We start from the raw sequence: 15,668 nt of genomic DNA on the forward strand, positions 1-15,668 counted from the left end.
GCAAATAGTTTTTCTGTACTCAACTTCTGTATCTATTTGTTTTTTTACCTATACATACTCTTATATTAAAAGCGCATTCAAATGTAAAGTATAAATTGTAAAATATATAGTTTAAGCTGGAAAGTATCTGTGGCATGATGGTTTGGGATGAGTTGGACTGTCATGCCAGAAGTCTTGGGTTCGATCCCTGCTTGTCCCATCTTAAGTTTTTTTTGCACGGGTACTGCCTCTTGCTTGCAAGGAATTGACAAATCTTCTAAGACTAATTCTTGTTATGAAAAGTGCTTTCTCAAATTAGCCGTTCGGAGTCGGCTTTAAACTGTAGGTCATCCTATCTCTATCCCTGACAACATTACCCGCACACAAGAATGGTTGAGAGTTGTAAATCGCTAGGCCATTCTAGTTTTCAATGGACTGTTGCACCACCTAATTTATTTTTATCAGTTGAAAAGTATGTGCGTCCGTACCAAAAAACGCAACATTCCACTAAATTTAAAAACAATCTAGGAAGATATTTGTTTTTTTTTGCATGGTACATCATTTTCATTACATCCTTGAATTCAAGACTCGTCTATTCTTTCCCACTGTGATTTTCAAAGTTATTTGGTAATTTAGTAAGATTTTCATGTCTACTTTATTTATTAGGATTAATTATAAAAAAATACAAATTTCGTACATTAATTTTTAAGGTTGATTTTATTAAAAAAAATTTAATTTACAAGTATATTTTGTTTCACAGCTCTGTATACCCCTGTTGGAAACATAGCACAAATTAGCTCCTGCCTATGATGAAAAAGAGACATTTTCTACTTGCAAGTTCACTGCAGTATTCCACTTTCTCTCCGTATGAGATCAACCTACGTGTTTTATAGTTTTCCAACGCAGGGAATTATTCTGCATTTTGAGAAAACAAAACGAACATAATTGCTGTTAAACATTTAACCAAAAAAAGGTTTTCCATATTAAAACTATTGTTTTCTAGTGGTTTTGAACAATTTAAACTAATTGTTGCAAGTACCTATGTTTAAAGTATAGTATAGTGGGTGAAGTATTATATTTTTAACTGGTTTTGATGTCTCGGCTCTAAGTGTGTCTCCTACCCATAGTCGTTCTTTAAGCCCTTGAGTAAATATGTATGACGATAACTTATACCACAATAATCCTGACGAGCCAAGATGCTCAATAACAACCTTTTTATACCGGATTGCGTTTACATTGTTTTATGCGGGATTTTATCTAGATCGTGCTACGGCTAGGGTGGGGGCTTTGTTTATTGTTTATATTAACATGTGTTTTTTTTTTTTTCAATCCAAAAAATGGAAAATCTGTCGTCATAATTATTGACACCTTTGTTTATTTTTCTTATTTCCAGAAACCAAACGAGGACAGAGTTGATTCTAGCCAACAACTAATACCAAAACTAGAAACACAACCCGTAAGTATTGAAATTTATATTAATTTGTTTTTATTTTATTGTACACTGTATATGTAGGTACACATATCATAAGAATAAACATTTAAGTTGTTGATTAAAAACGGTGGCCTTTATCTAAGATTGATTTAATTATGAAAACGTTTGATTCGTTAGATTGTTTGAAGGAAATTATTTAATACTTTCAACTCACACACTAAAAAATCAGACTAAAAACAAAATGTACGTTTAAGTCGCATGAACTTGCTCCTGCAAAGCTTGCGTTTTTAAAATAATATCTCCATTTTAAGATTTTAAAAAAGGGTGAAAAGAAAGTTTATTTTCAAAAATTGACATATCAAAAAGTCCTTAATACCTTTTTTTCGAAAATCGATTTTAGAATGCAGTTATTATTGATTATAAAAATATTAGTTTCACAAACGTTGATTTGGTTTCAAAATATCGAATTCAAAAAAAGAAAAATATGTTTTAAAAATCAAAAAAAAAAATCAGATATAATCAAATATTATTTAAACAGTGTTAAGAAAGAATGTGTTTATTTTTTCCTTATTGTGGACTTAGTTTTGAAATTATATAAAACACATATTAATGATTTTAAAATATTGTGTACACAATTGAAAATCTTTAAACTATAACTTTTCAAAACTTCTTTGATCAAATTCTTCATTCAAATTAAATGTTATTTTTACATCATGATATATTTATACAGATCAGAAACTGAAAATGGCCATTTGTACCATATTTAACATATGCACATGTTCTATTTAAAAATTGTTTTCTTTAACAGCGCAATAATCGGCCAGTTTTTGACCATTGTGATACCAAACGCATCTTGAGGCTTTCTCCAGAGCTCGATTAAAACAAAAAAATGATAATATAAGTGAATTTGAGATCATTTAGAACATTATAAAAGAGTTTCCCGAGATGGAACTTACGTTTTTGAAGAAGAAAAGGGCAGGAACAGAGACGGTGAAGAATTCGTCAATACAGCATTGTTATAGAAAGTTTGTAGAGACATAGTCAAGAGATTTAATAGTCTCCTGAATATCTGAAAAAATCCGGATATCAAATGTAGATATCATGTTTCCTTTCAACCAGGAAAATACTTTTTTTTAAAGTTACTCGGTGGAATTAGAAACTCAGTTATAGTCGTTTAGATTTCAAGCCTTCACCAACCTCTTCATTCATCTTTGACTCATATTTATAAATGTGAATTGATTTGTCTTCAAGTAATGCCTTATCCTCCCAAAAGGATCTAGATATAGACATTTGGAAATTCCTATCGAACTGTAGTTTAGGGATGATGTAGTCTGTGTGCTTTGATGCTAATAGCAAAGCACGCAGATTTGTGTTAACTTCCCATAGAAAGTTATTGCAATGGGTCCAACTTGTCAAATTGAAAATTTTGACATTTCTCGACGTTTCAAGTTCCCTAGAGTCAAAATAAAAGATTTTTAGAAAGACGTCTGTGCCAGCGTATACGTACGTTTCGTGGTCAATAGCTCAAGAACAGGAAGGGATATCGAATACAAATAAATTTTGTTAATCAGATAGTAAGGCAGAAAGATGCAGAAAGGGCTCTCAAGAAAATTACGTGGGTGTTTTTTTTACCATAGCAGTTTAAAAAAAGGTGAACATTTTGGTTAACCATAAATATATCATAAACTAGTGACGCTAGAGACTTGAATTAAATTTTATATTATGTATTGTAACGTGATACAAAACAAGTACATTTTTGGAAAAAAAATCAATTAACTGTTTTTTTATAAATCAAAAAAAAACTAAACACAAATTTGTCGAAAATAATGTTTTTGTCATCTGATACAATTTTGAGAAAAATCGAATAGACAGTTTTATTTACAAAAAAAATAAAAACCTAAAAACAATATACTAAAAATTGGTAAAAATTTATATCGGCTCAAATAGCTTTTCAAAAATTCAAAATATTGGTTTCAAACTTATTTTATTTCACAGAAAATATTATTTTCGATATTCAGTAAAATAAGATCTACCCAAATTTGGTAAAAATTGATACATATAGACAAATTTTTAAGAAAGACAAATCGACAGACGGGATTGAATGTTATCAGTGTGGGTCGCATCCCAGCCTCTTTTTTCGTAAAAGTATATCTGCCCAACGTTCTAGCTTATTTAGAACATTTTGTGAGGATTATTTTAGGGTGTAAAGATGCTTCCTTGAAGCCGATATAGCAATGTCATCCGCAAAGACAATCACTCTGAAGCCCTCCACATCCAGACATGTTGCTACACTCTCTTCTGAGCGAGTTAAGCCCTAAAGCCCAACAACATGGTTTCTTTTTTCCCCGTTCAGTAATTGAATAAATTGACAGAAGTCTTAATGGCTTGTATTCTTACTTAAGAAATAAAGGATGTTAAAAAGGACTGTACAAAAAACAACGTGGAGAGAAGCAATTTTAAGGTGTGCATGCTATTCTTGTGATCCTGGATCAAAAATAAATAACCAGATTAGCGTAAACACAAATAGTCTCTCAACAAATTTAAGAATTATTAAAATTCGAGAAATTTTAAATGAATTAAGCTTAAGTAAAAAAACCTCTACTTAACGAACAAAGGAAAGTTATGCTATAAGAGTTTTTCAAATAATCTGGAATCACCTGTTTTTGTTTCAAGTTTTTGTTTTCACGATTTGAGAAAATAAAAAGGTGTTAAAAGCTTCATCACAACTGTGGAGGAGGTGTTGTTATATCGAAAGCTGTCATTTATTATGGAATAGTGAGGGTTGAGGGCGTGACATCAAAAATTACTGCAGCTGGGTATAAGGAAATTTTGTAAAAGAAAAGTTCTAAATACTAAATAATCTAACATTTTTTTACCTTTAAACTTGGTGCACCAACATGCACTCGCCACTCGGTGCACATAATAAAAGCTTGGACAAAAGGTACAAATGTGCACTTGCTTCAATAACTGCTGTAGGTACTCATCTAAACATCAATAAATATACTTGAGGATAGTTCGTTCCCACAGTTTATGATAGCCGTCGTCAGTTAAGAGACATAGAATCCTTTATTTCTGCGATTAAGTTAGTAGGATTAATACCAGAACTAATTTACGAATTAGAACTTTTATAATAAAAAAAAAACATTCTTAAGTTATTTTTGCCTAATTTGTTACGGGATATAAAACGAATATTCTCAAAATATTTCAATACCCAATCATGTTTTTATTTGTAAAAGCTGCAAAAAATAACCAAACATCCCCTCAATAATTCTCTACAAAAATATCTCAGCAAATTCTTTGTTCAACTCTTTTTTTGCAAAATAAGTGATGGTGACGCAGTTTTGCATGTAGAAAATAATGTTGTTGATGAATCATGTATCTGTGAGTTTATTTATAAATTTCATTGAAGATTTATAGGGTTATAGATGCTGTTGATACGTGTGCCTTTGTTTTGGTAACAACAAAAAATCACTAAATTATGTTTCGCTGAGTTATTTGCAGCCGGATCGTCTTAGCGAGAAATAATTTTTCATATTTACTTTTAAGAAATTAAGTGAAGCGATTTGGGAACATGAGTTAAAATTTGTTGCAATCAAAAAAGATAGATATAGTTCAAGGCTAGATATATTAATTTAGCAATTGAAAACTCTCTATTGATTGGATTCTCTGCAGCTTGGCAATTTGTATTCCGTTTATTTGGATATTGGAGGAAACAGAACAGAATATAAACTCAAATAAATTTGTTTATTCATTTTAGAAATTAATGGATAAACTTTTCTATTAAACTATTCTACACAAAATATTAATGGAAGCATGGGGAGATTTAGAAAAAATCAAGCACTTAAAGTTCAATGTTGAAACATTCCTTGTAAATATTTATCTACATATTTCTTAAAATGTTCCGTTATATTTATTTGGAATTTTTACTTTGCAATGTTGATGTAAACATTAAGATTTAAAAACAGAAAGAATATTCATAAAAATATTTTATTTTTCCGACGTTTGTGGTGCTAGATTCCATTAATAATGAAGGGCTTGTCCTTCCAAGTAATTACATAAATACAAAAATACCTGATTTATTTTTGTATGCGTTTGATAGGCAAGAGTAATGATTAATATTTTCTTTGTTTAGTACAAAATTATTCTTTAATAAGAGTTGAATAATGAATGAATTATTACAAGTGGAACGCTCAACAAAATATTTAAAATTGATGGAAATCTAGCCTCTGTAGATCCTTTTTTGATTTTTTCAATTTGTTTTTCCAACCTGTTTGTAAAAACTCGCCCAACTTTTCTACTCAATAATATACTTTATACAAATTATTGGCTAAAATTATATATGAGGAGAAATTATTGTGCCATGAACCAATGATGTGCTTTGCACCACACAAAAGTTATGTCTTTATTTTTTATTAACTCACATTGAAAATATAGAAATGATGTCATTAAAATGGGAATATCTGGTAATTTAAATTTATATTCATTTCACGAAATGTTTGTGAATGAGAATTTCAGATCAATATACAATCTGGAAATTACTGTTTTCTTTTTATGTTTGTTTCCATTAAACGCTAGAGGTTTTTCTTGCATATTGAAATCTTGACTTATAGTATTTGAAGCAATTGTTAAAAGTAACCTTTATAGTTTATTTTGAAATTATATTTCCTAGCATCAGCATGGCTTTAAGGCAACCAATTTATTTAAAAATGAATTTTCTTAGTTGTTTAGAAAATCGATCGCAAGTAGACGTTTTTTATACCGCTTTTTCAAAGGCTTTTGATCTCTAAACACAATGTTCTTTCAAACAAACTTGCATTGTTTGGGTTTTACTCTAAACTATTTATAGTTGGATTAAAAGTTATTTCTTTGGACGTTTTCAATATGTTAAAATTGGTGATGTATTATCAAGTCAAATAAAACACTTTTCTGGTTTACCGCAAGGCAGTCATCTTGGACCAATCCTCTTCATTTTTTTATTGATAATTTGCCAAATTATATTTAATTTGTAATGTGTCTTTTAAATGCCGATGATATCAAGATTTTAAGTTTTGTAAGATCTCTATTAGATGTCAGTAAGATAAACATTAAAAAAGAGGTGGGTCGCATCGACTCACACTGATAACTTTCCATCCCGTCTGTCTTAAAAGTTTGTAGGTTTTCGTGTTGGGTTAAAAAAGGTGTTAGTTGAATTATCCTTAAAAATTTTTAAATAACCAACAAGATTTTTAGTGGAACAAATTTGTTTACCAATTTTAGTAGCATTTCTTAAATTTTTACAAATTGGATGAATGAAATTAATTTGAGAGATATCAAGAATCGAACATCAATTTTTATCAAATTTGCGTTGAAGATTTTGTTTTTTTTTTTGTTTTATTGAAAAAAGGACTGTTGGATTTTTATAAAAAAAATACTAAATATCGATAACAATATTTTCTGTGAAATAAAAAAAGTTTGAAGACAATATTTTTTATTTTTAAAAACTTTTTTAGTCGTAAATGTGTGTTGACAATATTTTTTAAAAGATAAAAGTAGTGTAAAGCCAATATCTCAATGTTTTAAAAAGATATTTGAGTCGAAAATCAATTTTTACCAACTTTTATTTATTTTTTTGTTAAGGTTTAATTTTTGAAAAAAAAACTGTCAATTCGATTTTTATCAAAATTTTTCAGAATGTTGAAAACAATGTTTCTTATAAAATTTCTTAAAGCCATAATCTCAAGTTTTTGAGAAGATATTTGAGTCGAAATTAAATTTTTACCAACTTTGAGAAATGTTTTTTTTTAAGTTTTAATTTTTTTATAAAAAAAACTGTCAATTCGATTTTGTTCAAAATTTTACCAGATGTTAAAAACTTTATTTTCCGTGTCACAAAATTGTTTTGGAGATAAAATCATTTTGTATTCGTAAAATTTTCGATATGCCAAATTTTGTTTTCATTTTTTTTATTTATAAAAAACCGTTAATTGGATTTTCAAAAATATATATATACAGTACCGAGCAAAAAAAATGCAACCGAAAAAGTTGGTACAATCTTTAGCAAGAACTAAGTCATTTTAGATTATAATACTTTGAAATTTAGCATAAAATGTTCAAATTAATTTTTTTCTTTAAACAGATTTGAATTTTACCCAATCTTACTCCATGAAAATAGTAATTGTAAAAAATGTTCCTAAACTTGGATTTTACGCCAAGCAAAAAAAATGCAAATTCGTGGAAAAATTTAAAAATAACGGATTTATTCATCTTTTTTGAAGAAATTTTGTACTTAAATATTTTAATATTTTGTTGCGAAACCTTTATTGGCTATAATGGCGCGTAACCTTTTAGGCATTGAGTCAATCAACGACACCAAATAGCTCGCAGGTATTTGTTCCCATTCAGTCCTTATTTGTTCCATCAACTCGGTACAATTTGAATGATTTCGCTTCCTTATCTCCCGATCTACATGATTCCATAAATTCTCTATGGGATTGAGGTCGGGAGATTGTGCTGGCCAGTTCAAAACATGAACCCTCTTCTCTTCTAAGAAGTTTCTTACCAAACGGCTGGTGTGTTTTGGGTCGTTGTCGTGTTGAAATAAGCTGCTTTCAGGCATATTCGTCCGCAAATGTGGAAGCATATGGTCTTCTAAAATGCCCTTATACATTTGGGCATTCATCCGACCGCTTACTTGACAAATCGGGCCCACGCCTTGACGAGAAAATGAGCCTTTGAAAAAGCCAAACTACAAATTTGATTTCATGAATATTTTAAATTGCTAACCCACACCATTACTGACCCTCCCCCATGTTTAATTGTTGGAACTTGATATCTAGGGCTGTACCTTTGTCCCGGGGGCCTTCGCACATACCTAATGCCATCTGACGAGAACAAGTTGAACTTGCTCTCATCACTCCATAAAACTTTTGTCCATTGCTCACTTGTCCAATGCATATGGCGCTTTGCAAAATCTAGCCGTTTCTTCCTATTGATGGAACTGATGTATGGTTTTCTAGCTGGTCGTCTTGCATACAGTTTTGACTCCACTAATCCTCGCCTAACTGTGTGTACCCCTACGTTAACATCAAAATGTTCATTCAAGTCCTGAGTAACTTCCACTGCAGTTTTAAAGGGATTAACTTTAACCTGTCTTATGATCTCACGATCTAATCTGGAAGTTGTTTTGCGTGGACGGCCACTTCCCACTTTACGATTGATATCCCCTTGTTCCCGATATCGGGATATAATACGCGATATTGTTGATGTTGCTACACAAAACTCCAAAGCGATATCCTGCATCAATCTTCCGTTGTTAGCAGCGTTAATTATTGCTTTTTTGCATCCAATCGATATTTGCTTCTATTAATTGCATATTCTAATTAATTGAAACCAAAGAATAAATTTTATGTACCTACCTTCCTAGTCATATTTGCCATTTGCATTTTTTTTGCTCTCAGTAAAATTATGTTTTTCTAACTAAATGTAAATTTGCAAACACTAGACAGAGACCAATTACATATTGCTATTATAAACAGAATGCCTACACAATGAGTACACATATCCGAAACGGAAAAACAAAATTTTACCGTTACGAAAGATAAAGCAATAATAATTGATTTTGGTGTGACTGTTTGCATTTTTTTTGCTCGCTACTGTATATCACGTTACAATATATAATATAAAAATTAATTTAAGTCTCTAGCGTTTTTAGTTCGAAAGATATTTACGGTTAAAGAAAATGTTAATCTTTTTTTAAAACTGCTATGGTAAAAAAACCACCCACGCAATTTTCATGAGAGCCCTTTCTGCATCTTCCTGCCTTTTTGTCTGTGTACGTACACGCACGCACAGAAATATCTTTCTAAAAATATTTTATTTCGACTTTAGGGACCTTGAAACGTCGAGAAATGTCAAAATTTTCAATTGGACAAATTGGAACTATTACAATAACTTCCTATTTGAAGTTAAAAATGCAGTATTTTATCATTTTCTACGTAGGTATATAGAACAGAAAATCATTGCGTTTTTCGCTTCAAATTGACGATGTTATTTCAAGAGCTAACTCGATGTTGGGTTTTATTTTAGAAATTCTAAGTCTCTTGAAAATCCTTATACTCTTAAAAACCTTTAATTATCCCTTGTTAGGCCTTTGCGTGAATATTGTTGCATTATGTGCAATCCTTTTACACAATCACGTATCAATAGGTTTGAAAAGTTTTAACAATATTGCTTTACGAAAGATTTTTAGAGAACTTAAATATTCCATATTGATTTAAAACATCTAGTTTTAATAAGAAAACTACATATATTCGGTATTATTTGATTTCGATGTTCTGAGTTCTAACATAGAATGTTCGGTTTTCCTATCAATGTTTAATATGTATGTAACTTCTCGTAGTTTACGACCTAGCGATGGAAATTTTGTATATGTTCATTTTTATTGTACAAATTATGCAAAACACAATCCAATTACCGATCCTTGTATTGCTTTTAATGAATTTTATTTTTTAATAATTTAAATAAAAGGAGGTTAGATATAAAAAAAATTTAAAATTTCTGAAAAAATATCAAAAATTTAAATTTAATTTAATTTAACAAATCTATTTTTTAGTGGGTCACGCAAACACTACCGGCTCCCGGACAACATAAGAAAAGTGCTTCATTACCTAGCCCACGAATCCATTATGTCACTGAACGAATTTTGGCCTACATACTACCATCGGCCCAAAATGGCAATCATTTCGATGCAAACGATCAATACGAAAAAGAAGTAATACCTATGCTAGAACAGAAACATGGTCAGGTAAGTACCTACAAGAAAAACGCCAAGGACATTTTTAGTATAAGTCTTTAATTTTCTTTTAACAGAACTATAAGCTCTTCAACCTCGAAACGTGTATTTCTGTTATAACCCTGGAAAGAATTTGTGAATTGTGCAAGCACATAGACAAATGGCTTGGGAGTGGTCAGGAGAAAGTCGTTGTTCTGCAAGATAGGTAAGTTGTTACTTATTGTTTTTGTTTTGTTTATTTATTAAAACCTTTTATTTTTGTTGTGTTACACTTTTCGTGTGAAATTGACTGAGGCTATTAAATGACAAATTGTCGCTTCCCAACATACCAAGCAGTTAGTACGTACATTTTATTTTTTTTAGAAAGTTTTAGCCATTACTCCCGCGAAAGTTTGTTCTCGTCCACATTTATATTTTGGCAATTTCGTTTGCAAAATCAATTATTTAAAATTCATGAATGGTTGATGTCATTCAACAAGTGCGGAATTTCGTTTAACATTTGATCTTTGGTGTTATTTTAAATGTTTTTTAGTTGATCATGCGTCAACATCACGCGCAGACAATTAAGAATATTTAAATAGACTTATTTAAAATTTAAAAAAATAAAACCAAAAAACTAAGTTTAATATACGCCTGTACACTGGAGGTTTACTTACAAATCATTTCACTCAATTAAGGGTGAGTGGAGGAAAAAACACAAACATTTTTAATTTTAAAACTCGAGATCAAACATACTTTATTGACAGTTATTTTAAGAGAGCAACCATCAAAACACTGCAACCGCTACAGATATGTATGTAATTGGTATTACCTAACCAAAAAATATCGATATCACTATCCGTCGGTCTGAGGAACGAAAACGGCGACGCGACGAGACGCTACTTCCACTCCAACAATATTCATTTAACCTATAGAAAGATATTAAAATTCCAAATATCATCTCGACACTTGACCGCTATACAAGGTTGTACGTGAGAATCAAAAAAAAAAATATGTGGGCAATATTGCGTATGTAAGCTAGAATTTAGAACCGATAGTGCTAATTTAGATCAATTTTAAATTCAGCAATTATTTGTTCTCCTTTTTAGACGCCTGTAGTTAACCTATAGAATTGTTATTAGAATGTTGATGGTGTTTTTGCTGATGCAACATATTTACATTTTACTATAATTTCCTTACTACTCATCCTGAGTTCTACCTAACGTTTTGAAAATAGAATTTTACACCACCGTATTTTATGATTTTATAACCTATTTTGACTCCTTCAAAATAAGTGGAATATTCGTTATTTACCATCATCTTAGGAGACCTGGGGAGTCGTCCAAAAATTTGTTCATGTAACTTTATCACTATCGTCCATTCAAACGTTTTCAGCATAAGATCAATCAGTATATTTCAGATACTCTAATACCATAACTGGAATGCTGAAAGAACTCAACGAAAGATAATACTTGTTCGATAACTTGAAAATGTTATTAAAATTGCACTTTGCAACAAATTTCTTTTTACTGTTACTGTAATTGTTTAAGTATTATTAAAAATTTATTTAAATTACATTGAAACATTTTTACTTCAATTTGCTTAACTATAATTTTGAAAAAAGAGGCTGAGATGCGAACCATACTGATAACTTCCCATCCCGTCTGTCGATTTGTCTTGCTTAAAAGTTTGTATTTTTTCGTGTTGGGTTTAAAAAGTTGTTAGTTGAATTATTCTTCAAAATTTTAAAATAACCAACAATATTTTTCATATAAAGAAATAGTTTAGTTTGAAAATCTGGTTTTAAAAAAGATTTTTAGTGTACGAATTGGTTTTACCAAATTAGTAGCATTTCTTTAATTTTTACAAATTAGATGAATTAAATTAATTTGAGAGATAACAAGAACTGAACATCAATTTTTACCAAATTTGCGTACTATGTTTTGTAGATTTCATTTTTTTTTATAAAAAAAAAACGGACTGCTCGATTTTTATAAAAAAAATTCTGAATATCGAAAAAAAATATTTTCTGTAATTGAAAAATAATTCTTAGACAATATTTTTTTTTAATTTTAAAAAGCTTATGGAGTCGTAAGAAAATGTTTGCCAAGTTTTAGTATTGTTTTTTTTCAGTTAGGTTTTTATTCTTGTAAAACAAGCTGCCAATTCGATTTTCCTTACAATTTTACTGAGTGTTGACAACAATATTTTTTAGAAGATAAAAGAAGTTTAAAGCCAATATCTCAAAGTTTTGAAAAGATATTTAAGTCGAAAATCAATTTTCATCAAGTTTTATTAATTATTTTGTTTAGGTATTTATTTTTTAAAAAAAAAAACCTTCAATTTGATTTCTCTCAAAATTTTTCAGAATATTAACACTTATATTTCTTATAAGATAACATAAGTAAAATAAATAAATAAATTAGGTGGCGCAACAGTCTATGAAGAACCAGGGCCTAGTGACTTACAACTCTCAACCATTCCTGTGTGCGAGTAATGTTGTCAGGGATGGAAGAGACCTACAGTCTATATGCCGAATCCGAACCTCTAACTTGAGAAAGCACTTTTCATGACAAGAATTACTCTTGAAGAATTTGTCAATTCCTCGCAAAGATAAAATAAGTATGAAACCATAATCTCAAGTTTTTAAAAAGATATTTGAATCTAAATTCAATATTTACCAAATTTGAGTAATATTCCTTTTAGGTTTTCATTTTTTATAATAAAAAAAATTAAAATAAAAATTGCCAATTTGCAAAATTGTTTTGGAGATGAAATAAATACGCAATTTTTTTTGATAGCCCTTTCTTCATCTTTCTGCATTATTATCTGTATAACAACATTTATTTGAGGTCGATATCTCTTCTGGTTCTTGAGCTATGGACGACGAAAAAACGTCGCGAACGTTCAGACGTACGGACGTAGAGACGTACAGACGTACGAACGTATGTATACACGCACGCACAGACATCTTTCTAAAAATCTTTTATTTCGACTCTAGGGACCTAGAAATGTCGAGAAATATCAAAATTTATAATTTGACAAATCGGATCCATTACAATAACTTCCTATGTGAAGTTAAAAATATTATTTTCCACAATCAGAAAATTTGTATACAAATACAACATACATGTAAATAAATAAAGGTATTGACTTAAAAATTCATTCCGTGCTAATTTAAAATTAAAATATGCATTTTTTTATATAGGGTCCGCCAAATTATTTTTTTTTTGAAAATGCTGTAAAAACATCGAGTGTAGCTCCGGCTGTGTTGCACGTAGCGCCGCCCGCCGTCCTGTTGACATTTTTGTAAACAAAAATTCGTTTAAACGGGCCTCATAACGATCGCCATTGACTGTAACGGCCACTCTTTGCTCTTTTTTGAAGAAAAATGGTTTTCTGTGCCACAAATGCGAGAATTTTTTCTTGTTTACATACACCCCAAGATTAAAATGACCTTCATCTGAAAACATGATTTTTTTGACATAATCCGCATCTTCTCTAAGCGTTGTTCAAGCGTATACGCAACCATATTCGTTCAACGGAAGGATAAAACTAATTATCTTTTAAATGAGACATGAGCTCAGTGTTAACATTCACGAAATAAGCATTAGTTAAAAAAAATGTTAGATGGCGGACCCTATATAAGAAATAATAGAAGAACTTTCAAAAATTGGTATTCCACCAAAGATTGCGATAGCAAAAATAGATTTTGAAATCAAACTATTTCATCATGTGTAAAATATTGTTGGTAATTTTTAATTATATTTTTAGTAAAAATTCAAATGACAACGTTTTTTTACAAAAGCAACACAAAACTGATATGAAATGGTTTTCTACTCAAGTATTAAAAGAAGAAAGAAAGATATTGACAAAATATTGTTATAAAAGTTTTGTTAAAGTTTTAAGCAAGACAAATTGACAGACGGGATAGAAAGTTATCACTGTGGGTCTCAATCCCAGCCTCTTTTTTAATTTTTGATTTTGCAAAGATATAAAAAGTAAAAATATCAACCCACATAAATTAATTCTGTTCACTTTTAAAATTACAATTTTGCTTCTTTGCATATCCAGAAATGAGTCTCATCACTAGAAAATCACCAACACCTGTTCGTGATTTCCCGTAGCTAGTATTCTTACGAAATAATCAAACGCCCTATAAGTACGACAGCTAGTTTGACAGTTATCACTATCGAAAGTTTCATACCTCCAAAACGAACACCTGATAGAAGATATGTACATATTGAAAGCTTTGTATGATTAACTTTAAAGCAACTAAAATATTTAAAAAAAAAATTTTGATTTGTATTCCTATTTTCACTTTGAAAGGATGATCAAATTAACGATTTCAAACAGAATTAAAGCCTAAGGGTGTTGATTTTATAAAAAAATAAAAAACAAATTAAAAATCTACTGCTATCCAAATTTTGCAATTTTTGTGTTTCTCTTTCCATGAGATTTAATTTAAATTTTTGTATTCCTTCCACATGTTAACATAAATTTAGGTAGATACAAAAAATAACTTGTTTTACGTTCGTTCGGCCGTGAACGTGACATGCATCAAGGTCGATTGAAGTTATTATATTTTTCAACGATGATCATATTTCGATTTAAATAATAAAATATCATTAACGAATTTTGATTATTCGATACGTTACGTATTTACATATATTTGTGCGTGTGGTTTGTAGAAACCGCTACTGAATCATTATACTTTATACATAATTAATTATATGCTCATTAAAGAAAACTAAATATACCCATGAATCGATCACAGCTTAAAGTAGATTGTTTTCTATCTTTACGATTGATTTATTAAAAGCACAGAAAATGAAATTTGAACAAAGAAGAAAAGAAGATGATCTAATCGTTTGTGATAGAAAGGGTATCAATTTAGCCTATCAACTTTGTTGTTTATTCACATTGCTGAGTATTTAATCATCAAAACAGTTGACAATTATTGCCTTACACGTTCGATGCAAATGTTTTATGGCTGAATCACAAACACGCTTTCGCTTCGTCTTCGTCTGCGTTACGGTGGCCTTGCTTCGAGGTTGCTTTGAATGACATTTCTATTATTTCATCCCTCCAAAGAGCAAATATTTTTTTTGTTGACATTTGTTTAAAGCTGTTGATCTGTCAGACAAAGCAAATGTTCAGATAATTGAACTAGAGCTTCCGTTTGGAGTCACATTACGTTACATTACGTTCTCTTCCTTACAATTGTCAAACGAAACGTGAGGTCGAAGCTTCATTGTGACAGCATGCATTGAATTCCTATGGCTGAACTCGTAAACGTCAGGTGAGACGAAGCTGAAGCTTGTTTATGTTTCAGGCATAAAACATTTGCATCGATAGCGAACTTTTCATCTGTGATTTGCTAGAAATCTTTTTTTTTAATTTTCGCAAAAATTACTTTGAATTCAAAACTTATCGTATTGCGTTAATAAATATAACCCCCTTATATTTTTACTATTTATTTTGTATACATGAAAATACAATTTGTGT

At 30.1% G+C, this 15,668-nt stretch overlaps 1 protein-coding gene across 13 annotated transcripts in view; it reads left to right on the forward strand.

The window, feature by feature from the left end:
• The window catches only part of LOC129947202 (tensin-1), a 179,481-nt gene that overhangs the window by 119,555 nt on the left and 44,258 nt on the right, over nt 1-15,668 (forward strand). For all 13 annotated transcript variants that reach the window (XM_056057659.1, XM_056057660.1, XM_056057666.1 and 10 more), the window contains 3 exons: nt 1,373-1,435; nt 10,002-10,193; nt 10,259-10,386. In XM_056057659.1, coding sequence (XP_055913634.1) covers nt 1,373-1,435; nt 10,002-10,193; nt 10,259-10,386 — 383 coding nt within the window. The remainder of the gene's footprint in view (nt 1-1,372; nt 1,436-10,001; nt 10,194-10,258; nt 10,387-15,668) is intronic.

Source organism: Eupeodes corollae, chromosome 2, assembly GCF_945859685.1.
Source record: "Eupeodes corollae chromosome 2, idEupCoro1.1, whole genome shotgun sequence".
Lineage (NCBI taxonomy): Eukaryota > Metazoa > Arthropoda > Insecta > Diptera > Syrphidae > Eupeodes > Eupeodes corollae.